Raw genomic sequence first — 20,573 nt, 5'->3', positions numbered from 1 at the left:
ATCTTTTGTAGAGTTATCTAGTATCCACTCAGAGAATTACTGCTTTGTATCAATTAACGTACAAATAAATGGTTGGGCAATATAATGCAAGTGTTGTCACATAATATACCTGACAATAACAATCTATTAATGACAAGTAGTCGAACTCGGCATGGAGAAAACAAGTTATATTTTTAAGTATATTGTAGAAAGCTTGTATTTGAATTTCTTAGAAGTACAGTCTTTTATGTACTTGTCGAGTTAGTGATATAATAATAAATTGTCTTGTTCTAAGGGGCGGTCCGCCCACTCGGGCTATAAGTAAAATCGCTGTCAGCCGCCCTCGGTCATTCGACGCACTACCCGCCTACAAGCCTGCCGCAAAGTGGATACCAAAATAATAAAGCGCGATAAAAATAAGTAAATTGGATTGTAATAAACCATTTTTCTTTTATTATACGAATAATTCACAAGATTTGAGAATGTAACATTCCATTATATTGAACATACATAATATGAAACATCTCAGATATATATCTACCTACTACAAAAAAAAACGGTTCCATGATAAAACAGAACAACGATAAATATAACAACTATAACCTATCAGGAAAAATATAAATTTAATATTGAAATTGTCCTATCTCTAATATATTGATAGATTTTAAATAGCAAAGATTTTCAATACGCCATAATAAATCAAATTATATACTTAATACAACGAAATAATGACCTAACCTAACCTAACCTAAATAGATTCCACAAAAATTAATGTTTCATTTATCCCCTGGCTGTTCTGTTTTGTCCGGTTATCAAAAAAACACATTTGAAAATAATACGACGCCTGACAGAATCCCGTATTTTTTTGAAATGAGATTTTTTTAAGTAGATATATTATATATGAGGTGTTTTCAAGTTATGTATGTTCAAAGACAGCAATGTTGTCTGCAAAACGCAAGTTATGTATGTTGAAATTGGATTGTATTAAACAGTAAGTATACTTCGCACCCACGATATAAAGAATAACAATGTACATCTCTACGATACACAATACATCTCTAATGGTTTTGTTCATTGATAATAATATTACCTAATAGACTTGTATACATAGTACTATGTGAGACGTACTTTCTTTTGTGATTCGTATACCTAAGACGAAAGTATACAGGAAAAGTTATGGTGCCGGGCACTTGACGCCTGGCGAGCAGTTGTCTGCATAATAATATGATAAGAGGATTTTTTATTGTAATTCGTCTACCTAAGACGATGGTATACGTCATATACATGTAAAGACATGGTTGTCAGCGACGGGAAAAGGTCGTAAAAAAAATAATAAAAAATACAATGTTTTTGATTTTTGTGAAAAGAAAACCCAAATTTTAAACTACATTTTCACTTATATTATGTAAAATTATTGAATATACTATTACATCGCAAACCCTTGTCACCCATGTAATAGAGTTTGCTAAGAACCTCAAATGGAAATGGGCTCGACACACAGCTTGAAGAAGGGACAATCGTTGGAAAAATTTAGTCATCCGGTGGTACCAATCCAAGAGGTACAAAACTTCCGCAAGGTAGATCTAGAGGCCGCTGGATCGATGAAATGATAAAGTTCTGCGGAAATACGTGGCAACGCAACGCTCAGGGCCGAGAGAGGTGGAATCAGCTTGGAGAGGCCTTCAGCCGGCAGTGTATAGATTCAGACTGATGATGATGATGATTGAATACACACTGTATATTTAAAGATTATGTCAAAACAATCCAATAATTTTACATAATATAAGAGAAAAGGTAGTTTAAAACATCGGCTCTCATTTCACTTAAGTCAAAAACACTGTATTTTACAACGTTCTTATTAGCTCGTATTCTTGTTTGTCCGGTGGTTGTTTGTCCAGTGCAAATCTTGCAATCTATATTTAACTAACTTCCTGACTAGCTAGACATTTGAAACTTTTAGAATATATCAGAACACGATGCCAATGCATTTTTTAATACTTTTAGCCATGTTTAAGCAGAATTGAATTCATTTTCAGTTTTCTGTTTTGTATGGAAAGTTATTTTAAGAAAATCCGTAAAAAGTTAGACTATTATTGGTTGCAAAGGGGGTAGTTCCAGCAACTAAATTATTAATATATACGTGCGTTAGTTACTATGGAAATCAAAATTGACATTTCAGTATTCTATATTTGTTTGTTTGTTTGTTTTTTATTTACTTCATATCAAGTACAAGTTTGAGCATATTGAGCATAATAATTCAACAGAAAATTTAAAAACGTTGTATATAAAAAGTTCTTTTAAACTCGTAATTATTTACTTAGCAGGGCAGAATAATTAATTATCACTTTAGATTCAATAATATGTTTTGTTTGACCGAATTTCTCCCAATTCCAGCATTATTTACGGTGATTCGTTTCACTGCGCTTGCCAAACTAAGTTAACCCGTCATCACAGTTTTATAGGCACCTTGAACAATAATACATATGCACTAAATTTCTATCGTTACGCAGTTCTATTTTCGCTTCGCGTAAAATAATAATGAACATTGCACAACATAATTTTCTCAATGTTCACAGTTTACTCGGCGCATAGTTTCAAATGGTTTTATAGGTGGTTTATCGATTTCGGACGAAATTCTTTGAATACAAAGACATGTTCTCGCATTTTGAAAGACAAATTTATTCACAAAGATGTAATATTTGTGAATAAACAAACTCATTATGACAAACATAATTTTTGCCAGACTATCGATTCATAAAATATATATTTTTTGTGAATGTTTCTGTAGTTAAATTACAACAAGAGTTTTCAATAAACTAGCTTATAGTGGAATTACATACTTATTATCAATGAATTAAATATTATTCAAACAAAACAAACTGAATTGAATTACTTTTTCTAAGTAGACAGCATATTGTTGTAGGAAACTTATATTCATTCGTATAGTATAAACATTTATTATTATGTGTAGGTAGGTATTCATAAGTAATTGTTTTTATTTAATAAAAAGCAATTTTTTTGCAGTACTTATTCCAATTTTAATCAATAGATTAGGACCGGTTTCGTCCGCCTCAGGGGGACATTTTCAACTGAATTGACAGTTAACAAAATAAAAGAAGAAAAAAATTCATAAGTAACTAAAAGTTTTCTGTAAATGGGTTATTATTTTGTTAATTTGTTTATTAAATTAAAAAAAATGACAAGGTTCTTTTTTTCACCGATCACTCATAACGAACCATGTTTACTGGTTCTTTGGAGTTCGTTATAATAAAACACTACCGTATGTATCAGTGACGAAGGGTGGAGGCAGTCTGTTAAGACCTGACATAAATAGTGCACACCAAACGGCATTTGTTTTCATTGAACTAAGACTACAATATGTAGATAGTTTTGTTAGTTTGTAAAATCTCATTACACCTTGCCTAATCCAAGCCATAGGTAAAATTATAATAGTAAAAAAATATCCATTTATCTATAAATATCTAAAATTATGGCATTAAGATTAAGCCATACATAATTTAAGATATTTTATAAATAGAAGAATATTTTTTATCGATTATGGTTTTGTATAATTATGCAGGGATTGATGAATTAAAAAAACAACAATATCTATAACGTAATAGATACATCTATAATCTAATACGTATTCTTAATTCAATGAAAAGTATGACTGACAAAGTGTGCACTTTTTTATCGGGTCACCCATGGCATAGCTTAAGGCTATGCTTCAGCTGGGGCACGGTCTAACTATAACGATCGTGACTACGCGACGCGAAGATTGTGCAAATGACGCGTGCAGAACAAAACATAATTTGTCATAAAAAGTCAACATGCCTCCATTTAATTTTACGTGTATTGCTATATTACTAATAATAATAATATATTCATTGACATGTTTTCTTTTTCAAGTAAATGGGAAACGTTTTTTAGTCATCTTTACACGATTTAAGAATTAATTCCCCCCATCGCCATCACAAAACAAATTTACGTGTTCACAACTCGACTATCGCTCTCCGATTGCCAGCCAGTCCGAAATTTCGTCACACCTACAGTTGAAAATTATTTGCCGTTTCACTGGAGTACTGTCTTAACCATTATAGTTTGGTAAGCAGGGCTTAATTGAATTTTAAAAACTAACCAGCACCATTTGCAAATTATATTCTTATTCCAATAAAAACAAATAGGTATGACTGACAAAGTTTAGTATGCACTATTTATGTCGAATCTTAACAGCCTACCTTCACCCTTCGCCACCGGTATGTATTCCTAGAATTTTTGGAATATTTTGATTATATATGAAACCATTTTGACCTTATTCAGTTTATCAGGTGAGTGTAATATTATAAAATTGAATTAAATTTTAGTTTACATTTACGTGGAAGTTACCAAAATACCTCTGTACATTTCAAGTGTTTTATTTACTGGGATAAAACAATACAAATGAATATTTTTACTTTGTGCAGTCAAAGTGTTTAATTTAAAGAATAAGTTATTACATGCCTTCATAACAGAGCACGTTTACTAGAGATGATAATACCTTTGCCTTTTTTAGGTGTATATTTTAGCTAGCCCACGCACCTAAAACAACATAGGTGTGCATTCGAATCGCTATGTAATACGGCCGACCTCTGCGTTTTACGAGGACGAACCAATAAACGTGGAATAAAGATTTTCATTTCAAGTCATTTATGGACATTTTGCCGGTTCAAGGTATGGACATGGACGGAATAGCTCCGGTCTGACACACACGTAAACTGGTCTGTACCATTGAAGCGTCTGAATTAATATTCTTCTGTCAAATAAGAGTTTTTTTACTCTCGACAATTAAGATAAAGAAACACATTATTATTTTTTTATATTGATTAACATACTCTTGTTATCGACTCAATGTAGGTAATAAATAAAAAAATAAATAAAAACAAAAACACGTTAAATTCTGCAAATTTTTATCACATTCAAAATGCCTTTTCGCCTATTGTATATCAGGGAAATCAGAAATAATGGGAACTGAAATACCTAACGGGTATGGAGAAACAGGCAACCGATCTCGAGTGTTATGGGATAAACTTAAAGACGTGTCAAAAATACGCTTGTCTTTTGTTCTGATAACTGCTTTCGGTTTATGCACTGATGCTCATTCAATATTGGTGTATTTGAAGGTTTCAACCAGGGAGCTCAGAAATAATGGGAACTGAATTACCTAACGGGTGTGGAGTACCTAAGTAACAAGCAACCGATCTCGATTGTGGATGAATATGGGATAAACTTAGACACGTGTCAAAAATACACTTGTCCTTTGTTCTGACAACTGTTCTCGGTTTATGGACTGACGCTCATTCAATATTGGTGTATTTGAAGGTAGCAACACACACTATTGCACGTCTATAATGAGTGGTTCACTTTAGTATACTACATTATAAATATTATGGACATTTGAATACTTAACTCATTTAGTGCTAACACCGCGAATGGCAAGTTTGGAGTACTTGGCCATTAGATATAATCAACGTGTTATTTAAATGTGGTACTTAATTAAAAGTTCAACAGTGATTGTGTGGCAATCGTTAAATGATATAAAAATGCATCATCATGTTCACATACGAGTACATAATAATCAAAATAGATTAATCCCAAACCTCCTGATCATCAGATCAAACAAAATTTTGAAAATTCATAATATAATACTTGTTTGCTTTTTATATGCGTGATAGAGATTAATTCATATAACATTTATTATGCATAGTTAGCGATAGTCCGGAATTTTGTGCGAGTGAAATACGAAATACACACTACACATCCTCGATGGCCGCGCGGCTTAAGCGTTGGCCTATTGCGTCGTGGGTCCCAGGTTCGAATCCTGGGTCTGGCAAGTACACATATTGTTTTTTCAATTTGCGTATGAGTCAGAGTATGGACCTAATAGGTTGAGCAAGTGGCTGACATCCATTTCTCATAAAACAAAATCTGTCAATACAAACTCCACGGACATGGTCGAAAGAAGAAGAAGAAGAAGAAAATACGAAAATTAAAAATCGACAGGAACACAGAATGAAAAAATATATGTACTGATTTGAGTTGAGCTTTTTCGAATCAATATGATGAGTCAGTGGATTTAAGTTTAGACACATTTGACAGCATCACATTCGTCTAAAAGCTCGAGTGAGTAACGGTTGGATGTAGGTGCCTTCCTCTACCCGCACTCACCTCACCAATCCATGCTGCTATTTGATGCTATGCTTACTCGCGATGAATTGTTGCAATTGTGTTATTTTGGAAAAGTTGTATACTCTTTCTTCGAAGATATTGACAAAATGTAGTCGAAAAGCTGTGGTTTAGGCGGAATAAAATGCAAAATGAAATACAATGTACTAAGCATGAATATGTAGTTGCTGTTTATTGAATAACAATACGATAATATCATATGGCTAACATGTAAAGATGTATCTAAAGATGGTTTGCTTATAAACGGAAAATATTGTCTAGGTTGTATTACATACGACCTCGGATTGCGGGAAACCCGTATCGATGTCATCTTATAATATTCGATAACGTATGTAGGTGTATATGTAAGCAAAACTGTACGTGCGAAAAATACTCTATGCCTCCTTCAATGTTTTAATGTAAATAAATAAAAACCATTTTTGGATAGATCAAATTGTATTAAGTATCCCCATTTTATTGCCTACCTACCACAAATAAGGATATCTTTTTTTATAAATTGCAACACAATATAAAAAAGAGAGAACGAATAAAAGAGTAACATATTTTTTAAATAAAGAATATTATTAAGAGTTTGCCACTAGTAAAAAAAGTTTTTAATAAATGCATCGACAGTAAAATATGTGACAGCTACATTACGAGAAAACAAAATAAATAATTGCAAGTATGTTAGAAAAAACAAAATAATATTATCTAGTTTTATCGTTGACGTAGTACTAGTTTTATTCCTAATGCATTGAAGTTAGCCGAGATCATTAAGCTACCTGTAATAAATAAAAATATAATATGCAAATATAATAATATAATAATTACTTATGCCTAAGAAACATGTAGAGCTGATTTGAATTGTTAATAATATAGACCACTCAATAATATTTATTACAGGCAATATTATATCGATCTAATCACGGCAGACATTTTTTTATAATGACAATACAATGAATTAATTACAGGAATCAATGTCATTACTAAATAGTTATGATTTAGCTAAAGAATAAAAGATTCTATATAATTCATAGCCAATAACATTTTTTTGGGAGTTGTATTATTGTTAGCAGGCAATAATTTTTAGTTACTTTTCTAAATTCAAAATAGTCGCGGTAAACTTTGAATATTCTTCTGACAATAAGCACACGATCCATATTATAATCAGTAATCAGTGTAATCAGTGAATCACCAATAATGTTTAGTTCGATATATAAATGGGTATTTCGTCGGAGAAGTTAAACCAATAAATAACATAAGTTCATAATAGTTTCAAATAATCAGTTCCCTTGGAGATTTAAAAATAAATACATAATGTCTTCATCCACATCGGTAATTTTATTATTGACAGGAGCAGATTTAGGATAATTATTATATTTATAGGAACATGGAAATGCATTTTTATTTAAATTTGCGTATTATTAAGAATGTGGTCTGCATAGAGTGACGAGTAAACTACTAAATATTAATAATATGTAGTAAATTTAATTAACATTGTGTTAAAAAATTGAATTCGAAAATTGTAATTGGGCATTTGCTCCTACGATAGTTCAAACGATTAGTACCTACTTCATTTACATTTTTTTAATTCACTGCTAGTTTAAATTTGTCTAAATCAATGACGAAGGGTAGAGATAGGCTGTTGAGATCCGACATAAATAATGCAAAGCAAACTTTGTCAGTCATATTTATTTGTTTTCATTGAACTAAGAATACATATTATTGCAGATGGTATTGGTTAGTTTTTAAAATTCAATTAAACCCTGCGTAATTCAATCCCTAATATATATAATAGTAATAACCTAACCATGTTTTATAAATAATAAAAAATATTCGTACATTTATAAAATATGTACTTATCTAAAATTATGTCATTCAATCATACATACTTTGTGATAATTTATAGATTGAAGAATATTTTGGTTGGTCTTATTTCAATGAGAACAAATTAATATAACTAACAAAGTGTAGGAACCTACACTATTTTTGTCGGATCTCCAATGCCTACCCCCACTGTGATGACTTAGTTTAGGCAGGGTTTAAATGAATTTTAAAAATCTAATCAGCACCATCTGCAATCTGTATTTCTAGTCCAATAAAAAGAAATAAGTATGACTGACATAGTTTAGTGTGCACTATTAATGTCGGATCTTCACTGTCAACCTGAAAAATTCGCCTTTGGTCTAAATATAATAATAACAGGTCCATTGCATTTAACACAATGCTTACGGGCCCTTTTACTTAATTTTGTAATTAACGTGTTAATTTGCATTTGAAAAGTAATTGGCAAAAACACAATTTTGTGCGGCCCGTAAGCTATGGGTTAAGACTAACAACGGTTACGAATATAACAAGTGCCTTACAAGAATTTTACGTATTTTTTCAATTTAAAAAATATGTATTATAAGATTAAGTTCCCCTCTGTTATTTTTATAAGGTCCTTCTGTATCCGATTTCGTTTACCATTTATCGTAGGCGTTAGGATACCAGCACAAAAAAAACCAACTGAATTAAAGAATTCTACAGCTAGGTGTTTACATAATTTTGTTTTGGATCGTGGCCGGAACAAAAAAAAGTGGGCAGCGGGCACATTTTGACAGTCAAATTAGGCGACACGTATACATCATATCGATATAATCAAATGCCTTTGTGAAAAAATCTTATTGAATTCTTTGGCATATATTAATTGTTAAACGTGGCGTGTTTTATACGCGAAAAAAATCACAATAGGTAGATTGCATGTAGTCAATAAATTATGCAAAAATGCTTAAAGCAAATACCCAAACCCCATCGATCAAAACAGACAGTTACTGTGGTTCGTTTTGAAATGAAATGAAATTTCAAAATTATTTTGAGATATTGGTAAATAACAGTAGATCAGGTCATTATAAATTATAAAATTCAGAAAAATGCATTATTAATAATAGGACTACGTGGATACAAGAAAACCTGGACTGGAATGAGGCTATAAAGAAAATGTGCCAAAGCATGTGGATAGATTTTCACCATAGGACATCATTAGAAAAGTGAATAAGTGGAGTAAATCTATTCTACCATCACCACGCTTGGTGCCCTGGTTTGTAGAGATCTCCTTTGAAGAGGAGCGAGCTTAAGCTAATACTGAGGTTAAGAACAGGGTACATAATGGGTAATTTGATGTTCTCATGGGAAGAAGCGATTCGCAGCTCTGCGATGAATGTGATGTTTTAGACTTTTAGAGGACATTGTACATACGTACAATGTCTTAAATATGAACGTCACAGAGTACAGCTGCGAATTGTGGATATCTATGAGAATGTCGACGAAATGAAAGGTGCCCTGGCGGTGGGTAAGACAGAAGAGCTTGGCAAAATTGTAAAGCTCTTAAACAGAATTGGAGTGAGGATCTGATCGGCGGATCCCCTTCTAGAAGAGAAGAGGCGATATGACAGCGAGTCGCAGTCAAACCCTCGGTAAAATCACAAAAAACTAGGTTATATTATTATTCTAAGATTTTTTTTACTGCATTATATTGGAATTTTAACTAATCCAATGGTAATCATCCATAATTTGGAAACACTTCTGAGAAAATATATTATAACCAATAGAAAAAATCATTTTGAAAAAAGTAAGACACCCCGCAGGAATCGAACCTGCATCTTTCGGGTATCGCGCCCATGCACATAGACCACAATGCTAAAGGCGTTATGCTTAATTGCGACAAATTTTAAGTAACGGATTTTAAATTTCTCTGAATCGTTTTCCAAATTGAGCTAGGTACTATTGGCGATCGGCTTTTGTATTCTAAATCAAAGTAGGTATTATTTTAATTATTAACCGACGTCACGGATCACTCCAAGACTTTTTGTTGTAACTTACTTGAAGTTGCTAAGTATGCACACTAAAACAGAGCTTCAATAAGGTCCTACAAGTTGAAGAACATTGTGTTGCCTCGAACAACAATTACTATTGGGCGATAATCAGAATAATACGCAAACTAATGAATACGATATTTTATGTACAAAATGTATTTTTTTTATTATAATAATTTTCTAAAAACTAGTCTTTGGTGGGAAAACGATTTGCGAAGATACTTAAAATAATAATTAACATAATTAAAAAGAAACTACCAAAACAATTCACAAGCGCCATTTTGAAAAAAAAAATACATCCTTCACTATTTAGTTACACAAACGTCCGGTCGGTCCAGGGGATAATAAAACCACAGCCGACCAATCGATTTCAGGTTTTTTGCCTTCTTTACAACATATTAAGTCCATTTGATATGCCAATAAAAAATAAGTAAAACGATATCAAGTTTAAGAGTTAAAAAACAGGTTTGGGAATAAAAATTAAGCGACCGCTTCGACTCTGCTTAATTGCCTGTCGCGGTTGGTGCATCTGTGTTAGTGTGTCGCAGATGATTCGTATTCGTATGTATAGATCTAATAACCCGCAACTGCATATTCTCATTTGTTTTAATGGGTTGTTTGTTGCACTAACCACAAAACCATTTTTTTGTAATTAAACTTGGGTTTACGTGGTAGAACACTATTAGAATAATTTTGAAACTGTTATTTATGAATTCAACGATATTTGAATTGAACATACGTAACTTGAAAACACTTCAGATATAATTATATACCCACTAGAAAAAATAATATATGAAAAAAATACGATGATCGACGGGATGTATGAGTATGTTCAATATATGGAATGTTATTGTATCGAATCACTATAAAAACACTAAGTACATGAAAACAATATGTCAGCCAGTTATCAAAGATTTAACCGTAAGGTTATCGTTGCGCTTTGCCCGATCGACTTCGCAATTCGTCAGAGCGCATAACCGTGATTTCACACATCTAAATTATAATCTGTAAACGTACCTGTAATAATTAAATTAATATTTATTTGGAAGGAGATAATAAAACCAGGGTTCATTTCATCCACGCACCAAATTCTGAGTTATTCATTTGGGAGTCAAACCAACCTACCCTCCGGTTCCGTATACCATCTCCTAGCCAAACATTCTCAAAATCGTGTGAATTATTCGTTGAATAAAAGAAATGGTTGATTAGATATTTGAATTATTTACCATGACAGCTGTTTCGAGCTATAAACCCGTGAAAATGTTTTAAGATAACTGATTCTAAATATTCAGTCAACAAACATATTCAGCAGTCATGGCAGAAAAACTGGGTGTTATCTGCTTTCCTCTTTGCACACAACAGTAGCGTAGCCTATGTGAATTTATTTATATTATATTTATTTATGTCTCTACTTATTATTTTAGTATTTAGTAACAACTTTTAATAGAGAATTATTAAACAGGTTAACATCTACATTAATAAGGTAATTTATATGGACTTATTTGAAATGTATTTAGTTTTATTTATATTACATTTTTCTATGGTTTAATACGCGAGTAGAGTGTCCGTTTTTATGATGGGATCAATTTGTTTGTGTACCTACAGTATTTTAGTCAAAAAGTCTAAACAATATATTAACCCGTCTAAGCTGTTTATTTTCCTGAATCATTAAAATTCATCAAACTATAGCCAGGTTTTGAAAATATACGAAAAAAAATACAACATGCATTTACAGAAAATATGCAACACTTTTCATCGCACAACTATTGTCAATTCAAATAAAATGCATTAACGTTATTTTTTAAGACTACGTGATCTAAGTATCGTAACGGTGGTGGGGGGCCGAACTTAAACACTTAACTTTTGTTATGCTTATAATTTTAGGAACAAAATTCGAAACACGCCACTGCTGGGTATGAGGTTGAATATTGTGAAGTATCAAAAGGACTCATGCGACTTCAAAATATGTGTTTGAATGTGGTTATATGAAAAAGTATTTATATCCATAAAAGAGTTGATGTCTAAATGCCTTATCTTTGCTGTTTATTTATTTTAAAATATGTGATACTTCATGGATAGCTACTGCAAATGTCAATACACTGATATGTGGGTCTATTCTATACTTATCGACCGCTAAAGTAATATAGTGATAAATATTATCAAACTTAGGGTAGATTTGTATCAAAGTATTATCACATATTGTAACAATTACAATAAGATGTTTGTAATTTTGAAATAAATGCTATATTTTAACAGCACCTTTCTTGCTGCTGTTAAACTATATCACTTATTCCAACAGTTACAAACATCTTATTTTTGTTACAATAAGTGCTAATACTTTGATACAAACCTACCCTAAGTTTGATAATATTTATCACTTTATCACTTTAGCGGTCGATAAGTATAGAATAGACCCATTGAACATGTTACTATTTCACCACACTTGCTGCGTGAAATATCTGCATTTTTCAAATTCGGTTAGCTTTCTTTAGGTCCCATACGTTCGTAAGAAAGTACCAAACAAAGCTAAATACAATATATGTGACAAATAAGGAGTCCCTACTAACACTCTCTTTTTGTGAAACCATTTCAATGTTGAATACTTAGTGTTTTTTAAATTCAATTTCGACATCCCTGTCGAACCAATAAGACGCGTTCTTAAATAATTACTCCTTCCGCACACGCGTTGTGTAATGAAACATATAATAAATATCTTGTAATTTTTACTGTGTCAATAAACCAGTTTATTAAAAACAGTATTTCTCCTTACATAACCCCCCTACCATAAATAATCCACCCCTTTTCATGTGATTCTTCCCTGTATTCGTCCGTAGCTGAAGGGCGGTTTGTTACTACCTATACATTTTAAAGTCACTCTACAATATATGAAGTTAAAGCGTACTGCTATACATAATGTAATATAAAAATAATGATCAGACCACTCTACAATATATGAAGTTAAAGCGTACTGCTATACATAATGTAATATAAAAATAATGATCAGACCACTCTACAATATATGAAGTTAAAGCGTACTGCTATACATAATGTAATATAAAAATAATGATCAGACACCTATAAATAAAATACAGATTTTTTTTAAATATTGTAAATAATAAATAATTTTGTATGCGTACTATAATACAAAGTAATTTCCGAGGGCGTAAATTATTTTATTTTGTATCGGAGTGTTCGCAAAAATTGATATTATGAATTCATTTTTTTAAATATGTTACGTTAAATAATATGATGCACCCACACAGGTGATTATTATCTCTTGTGTATGGATAATTACTTAGGAAATTCTATTGTGCGAGGCATTAACACTTAGGAGATAACAGCAGGAATATACATCTATGGATTTCAGCTATGCAAAATTAAAAGAATAATTGCTAGATGTTTAACACACTAGAAACAACTTGGGTCCTAAGATGAATACAAAGATTAAATTGATTACAAAATAATTACAAGATAAAAAGAACTTTTTATATACAACGTTTTTAAATTTTCTGTTGAATCATATAAACTTGACTCGACTAGCTTAAAAGATCAAAAAAAAAAATGTACTTGATAGAAATACTGAATAATGAAACATGAAACGTCATTTCATATTGATTTCCATAGTAACGCACGTATATATTAATAATTTAGTTGCTAGGATCCCCTAGAAACCAATAATGGTATCGAAATAACTTTTCAAACAAAACAGAATTAACTGAAAATGAATTAAATTCTACTTAAAGATGGCTAAAAGTATTAAAAAAATGCATTCGTATCGTGTTCTGATATATTCTAAAAGTTTCAAATGTCTAGCTAGTCGGGAAGTTTGTTAAAATCGATTGCAAGATTTGTACCGGACAAATAAGAATACGAGCTAAGAAAAACGTTGTAAAAATGACGCGTACCTTGCGGGACTCGAACACGCATCCATCATATTCCGGCTGTTTCGCATTACCAAATAAGAAAACTGTGTAAAACTAATTACGCCAGAATTTACTAACAACTATGCGTCCAAGGTTGTATCTCAAATTCATGTAATATTGGCTAGATTTATGATTTAATATCACAGAAACAAATATTATGCCTAATTTTTTTATGGAAATGAATTACCAGCGCATTCAAATATAGACTGACAAGCGTAAATCAATAGTTTTTTCATATAAAAATTGAAATTATATAGGAAGTCGACCTTGTTGAATGTGTGGGATAACTCAGTAGAGCATTAGATGACATAAAAGTATGGAGTACAGCTGACACTTTATTACGATCGAAATATGTTGCTCTTATAATGCCTCCTAGATAGACGAAACACGTGTTGTAAAAATAATTTCATAGTATCAAATTATTACTAGACGACGCTGAATCGAATCTATTGAAATGATGAGTGTCAAGTGAAATGTTTTTTAGTTTGTTGTTGTTATTTAGAACAAATATGCAAAGTGAATTTGAATTTTTTTTATCACGAATGATTAAATTAACTGAAAGTCATTTTGGATTGCAGGTTGATTTGTTGTACACGTAGGTACACGAGTGTTTCAAGATAGTTTTTAAATGCAATTGGAAAGTGGTGCCAGCGGATCGGACGATACTAAGACCCACCAAGGGTTGTAGTGCCAAAATTGATAACGATAAGTTGGTTGGTAACTCATTAGTTAAAGGGGAATTTTACAAACTGAAGAGCACAGCATTTTACTGTTTTTAAAACAGATTATACATATGCACCCACACGAATAAAAAATAATGAAGTTGTTTGACCACTTTTGTCTTCTTATAAACGTTTAATAATTTATGTGTTTTAGCAGGTATTATAATATCTATAGGTATCTTCCTACCTGAATAGTTAACTGCCAGTTTCAATGCGTAGGATTAATTGAGAAGTTTCGCAAATATTCTGGTGTACGAAAAGTAGAACTGTATTTTAGTGTTCAGTTTTGCAACGCGAATGAAAGTTACAAGTTGCAATCTCGCATTGGATTGCAAGTAATGTAACCTCTTTATTATAGAAGCTTGTAAATTAATATTAAAATGAGAACAAGTTTAATCTCTGATGCAGCAAAAATCAATAAAATAATACACCGTCATAGCTCCAGGATATATTTTTATCAGCAATATTGTTTAGTACGCGTATATATTCAAATTTGAGCTCTCATATAATGGTGAATAAGCTAGCACAAAAAAAATGTTTATCCAAGTGCTACTGACTACAATAGCAAAGAGAAATATTTTAAGCCATTGAAAATATTTATCTTGGCATATAATTATAGCCATTCATCGGTTACTAAGTAGATTTATTATAATCTGTATTAGTGATTCTCTCAATAATGCAGATTTTTTTGTTAGAATTCAACTAAGGAATCTTTTTCTATTCGCGTCTTTTCCAAATATGTTATAGGGTAGTTATGAAGAATATTAATTAATCTGTAATACCTTAACAAGTAACATAAAGAGTTATCTTAATAATTATGTGTTCTAATTAAAACTTAGGATATCTTTTAGAATATAATATTATTTATAATGAAAACTTACCCTGCGTATGACGGGGCGTGATTGTTGTATCCTGGTCTTCTAATGGTGGTGGTAAGCGTCTCCTCTTTCAGCAGCCGGTGTTCCTTCCTTGGCAAAACAGGTGACAAAGGAGGTGGTACACTATTCACAATAACTCCCTTCAAACTTCTGTTAGGACTCGGAGACCTAGCCAGAGCCTCTCGTCTCTCCCTCCGACGATACAAATCATTAGCGTCGGTCGTGAACAAGCCATCGATAGCATCAGGCTGCGCGTTATTGAATCCGTTGATCTTGAAATCCAGAGGGTCTTCTTCTTTGTATGTCGGACGCAGGGCTTTTCGCACCAGTCCGGGGCTGGAGAGGCCAGGCTGACAGCGCAGCATCGCCGCGTCGGGGGTTGGCGTGCCGTATGTGAAGGGTCGCGAATCCGGCCGCGCGTGGTACGGGATATCACTGGCGGAACTCTGCGACCTGTGCGGCTGTTGTGAGTAGACTGGCGCTGTGTCGGTCGCCGCGCTCGAGTGGGATCTGTGAGGGCGGTCTCGTTCGCGGTCATTCCGCGCGGTGGTGCTGACGGCAGGACCTGGCAAGGCTTCCACAGTTCTCATCATGTCACGGAGTAAATCGTCTAGTTCTCGCCGCTTGGCACCCGGTGACGGGGAGCCCTGTCGGCGCCCGGCAGAGCTGATGCCGGAATCCATCGAAGCGGACAGCGGGCTGGAAGGTCCGCCTGCGCCGTTGGAGACGGCTCTTGGCTGGCCGGAAGATGAGCTTCCGTTTTGGACGCCGTTCGAGGCTGCGGCAGCTCGGCGGGCTACCGTAGCGTAGATGGGACCCTCCGGTTCACCTCCTCGTGCACCTATAACAAAGAAAAACAAATATTAGAAACATTTCAATCATTAAGAAATATAACTCTAACATTAACATTTATACACATAAAAACAGATTTAAAAAAATGAAAACCTCATAGAACTACTGAAAATATGCAAATTGAATCGTAATATCACGAGATATCTTGTATAAAGAATAAAAAATCAGCATAATTATAATAATACTATGTCGGTAGTTATTATTAATCAGTAAATTGCTATATATTTACATATAAAATACCGCATTCACTTCTAAGCGGAACACAATATGGATTAACACAAAGTAAACATTGGCAGTACGAGGAATTATTGACTATTATATAAATTATAAACAATAATATTATTAAATTAATCAAATGCTGTGTCATTTCCGCGTCCTTATAATAGTATGTGATTTTAAAAAAAATACGAACGTTTGCATTTAGCACACCATAACGTAATTATTGCGTTAAGTCCAGTTATCACTTATTTCGAATCAAAACACGAAACATAACCTCACTTTTCGATTAATTTTCTCTCGGACAAGCGGAACTATTTTCACGGAAATAACTCACCGCTAAAACACTGACTGCCGCCTCCGAGATGAAAGCGTCAAGTGTCTTCGAGCACCTTTCTTACAAAACGCCAATCCATACCACGAACAGGTGTCGAAAATTAAATATTTATTATTTATGATTTTGGATAATAACGTGATGTAACGCGGCGCGCCATAGTTGTTGCATGTAAGGCGCTTAATTCTGTCGTACAAGAGTTCGTTGCTCAGATCAAATCTAGGATTGCATTGCCATGTTAATTATATTCATATTACTACCGATTAATAGTCTTCTAAGAAGCTAAACGTATGTTTCGTTGATTAAAATATCTAAATATCTACGGGTTAAACAGTTTGAAATGTAATTGAGATGTATCAAGAAACGACCATAAGGATCGTAACTAATCATGGATTTAATTTATTCGTTTACTTGTATTTTATGCAGTTTCAAAGTGACTAGAAAAGGGTACCTATCTACAAGAGGACATACTTTCTCATTTTATAATAATAACGCATCCTTAGATCTTTAGAAGCTTACTTGAAGCTTTCAAGATGTGGCTGTATAGACGCATCCTCAAAATTCCTTGGACTGACCGGATGACAAATGTTGAAGTTCTCAATCGAATGGGGAAGGACCGAGAAGTTCTACATAGTATCAAAACCAGGAAACTACAGTACCTCGGCCACATTAGGAGAGGACAAAAATACAGCATTCCCCAAATTGTCATTCAAGGAAAGATCAATGGGAAGCGTAGCAGAGGACGGCGCCGCATTTCGTGGCTTAAAACCTCCGTGATTGGTACGATTTCAGCTCCACGGAACTGTTCCGGGTAGTAGACGACAAACCTAAGATCGCCTTGATGGTGGCCGACCTCCGCTAGGGGATGGCACAATAAGAAGAAGAAGATCTTTAGAGAGGCAAATCCATTGTATTTTTAGTGACTTTATGTCAGCATTAATTTGCATATCTCTCGTATCGCGTTACGGACTTTGACGTCAGGCCGTAGTAATAATTTTGTCATAGATAATTTCCTCACTGTTCTGGCAGAAGACACTAATTCGAAAAAATGACATATTGATTATACCAAAATGTTCCTTATTTCAAACTTTACCGTCTGGAAACCTTCTTAATAAATAAACAGTCTTTATTTTAAAGTCATCCTTTTTACGATTACTTAATAAACTCACATGATAGACCATTTCAAACATTTTAACAAAGTCAAATTACTCAAAACTAGTATTCTCCAGTTAGTGTGTTCTGCCAGAACAGAGAAGATTTGTTGTACATAACGTAATAGTTATCTGAATACACCAAGACAGCGCTGCCAAATATCGTAGTTTCACTTTATAATAACTTGTATCTGAACAGAAATATTTCTAGTACGTGCCGTGCCTACTGTCTTAGCAAAGAGGTATTCGTCTCACGCCCTCTTCAGAGAGTACTGTGGAGGAGAGGTATCAGTGTATCTAAATTCTAAACAATACCACAAATACAAACATAAAATCATATTGGCAACCGTTTTCATTAGCTTGACAGATGGCTTGGCAGGCGTACTGGACGCATAATCAACATGCGTATAAAAATTCATGTACATATTGTTATGTAATATGTACTAAAAGATTCACGTACACAAATTCACGTGGTAAACGAGACGGATTTTCTACCTAGGCTAGGCAGAAATGCCAATAGTAATTTGTAACGTATTTCCGGTGGCGTATTTCAGTTCTTCGTAGCGGTGAGGTAAGAACGATTGCATTCAAAAATTGATTCACAGGATACAAATCATCTCATACAAAATCTCAACACCAGAGTTTATCTGTTAATTTTGTATGAGTGGACACGGATAGACAGGCTTGGCCAGTCGCTTTGAGAGTTCTTATATTTTTCACATATTTCGCCCATTGAATATATCAACGCATTCAAATAATTAATTAATATCGCATCTTTATTTCGAACGAATCTCTCGAACTGTCCGTTGCATAATTTTTCGATAATGTGGCAATACATTTGCCTTGTTTAGTATCAAAATGATCGGTTTACCGGTTTTGCATGTGGAGCGCTGTCATAATTAAGTAACCATAGATAATGATTATTACTTCATAGACGCCGAATGACATTTTAAAAGAAGAAAAGAGAGAGTAATTTTCTCACAGTCGCATCTATGTTTTGTTTTGAGAGAACGTGCGAAATGTCAAATTTAATCATGCAAGGACAGGCGTGATCGTATGGTAAATATTGACAATTATGTATAGCTGTTTATTTTGCAAGTCACGGAAAGAAGGAAACTGACATTCAGATAATGCATATTGTAATGACAGGTGTTTAAATTTTTTATTTATTCACACTGAGAACGTTTTGCGGATTTCTTTTTCCTATTTTCAAATGATTGTTTTAAATAAACGTAAGTAATACGTACATATAAATATTACTTTATACATCAGTCATAGCTTGAATAAAGCCTCAATTACATTGAGCTTCTTTACGAGCTGTTTGTTGGCGAATTTATAATCTGCCTGTAAAGTCGCCCAGTGTAATCATCGAACATGTTATCTTGTTGAACATGGAGGCTTTAGACTGGTAACTTTCCTAATCATAATACATTTAAATCATAAGGGGTATTTTCAGATATTTATATGTAACCACTTCCGTTTCCGTTATTCCAAATTTAAAATTCATTATTCGGAAAACCTGATCTTATTGTATACAAAGTTTAAATAAAACAAATGAACGTGACATTTAATTTTATTGCACACTATTCATGTTTCTATAATTTGAATGATATTCAAAAGAAATGCATTTTAGTGTCAAAGTCAGATTCTACAACGTATTTTATCTGTTGATAATGGTGATGACAACAATCTTTGTATTTTCATTCTGCTTCATAATATTATCTAACATTAACTCACTTACATTAGATTTAACAAAAACACGAGTTTGTTTCCATGCGTGTACATGATTGTTTTTAATATAAAATAACCTGTAGTCCAATTCTTCTACAATTCACAAGTACAGGTGAGATAGGTACTTAAGCGCCGGCTAGACGCTTATGCTTTACAACAAGCTTACCTGCGCAAACCGGTTTGTATTGGGAAGCCCGTGTGTATGGACGGGAAAACTGTAGCACGCGCAAACCGAAAAGCGCTGTAAAAGTGTTTTTTGCACAATCTATACCGCACAGGCAAGCCGCTGCCGCTCGCCAACGACTAAAAGCAGCTGCTTACAGGGAACACAAACATAATCTACGACCTACGTCATCTTCTGGGTGTGTTTGTAAGAAAGTTCGATTCTCAAATGTAGAGAAATATGAGATAAACGTGTTATTTTCAATATCTACATCTGTATCATGATATGCATTAAATATTATAATTGTCACGTACGCGCAACGCTCATTAACAATGTTTCAAATTTCCAGCAAGTACAGTAATTTTATTTTCACAATTAAATAGCAAATCTTACACCACGCCAAACTTGCTCCCATGGGGAGTAGTACCTGGCAGTTAATATTAAATTATAGTGCATCGACGTCATTTCCCCACCAACCCACAGCCGTCGGTCTATACTCTATAGCGTCGCGGGTCCTAGGTTCGAATCCTGGGTCTGGCAAGTTCAAATATTGTTTTTCAATTTGTGTA

General features: G+C 33.4%; 1 protein-coding gene across 21 annotated transcripts in view; it reads right to left on the bottom strand.

Annotated features, from left to right (window-relative positions):
• The window catches only part of by (focal adhesion protein tensin), a 779,028-nt gene that overhangs the window by 26,046 nt on the left and 732,409 nt on the right, over positions 1-20,573 (bottom strand). For all 21 annotated transcript variants that reach the window (XM_085955416.1, XM_085955417.1, XM_085955418.1 and 18 more), the window contains one exon: positions 15,561-16,398. In XM_085955416.1, the coding sequence (XP_085811542.1) occupies positions 15,561-16,398 (838 nt within the window). The remainder of the gene's footprint in view (positions 1-15,560; positions 16,399-20,573) is intronic.

This window comes from Rhyacophila brunnea, unplaced genomic scaffold (assembly GCF_057557595.1).
Source record: "Rhyacophila brunnea isolate RB1 unplaced genomic scaffold, BYU_Rbru_1.0 scaffold_5, whole genome shotgun sequence".
Lineage (NCBI taxonomy): Eukaryota > Metazoa > Arthropoda > Insecta > Trichoptera > Rhyacophilidae > Rhyacophila > Rhyacophila brunnea.
The sequence above is the reverse complement of the archived record's forward strand: the minus strand, read 5'-3'. Positions and strand labels throughout refer to the sequence as shown.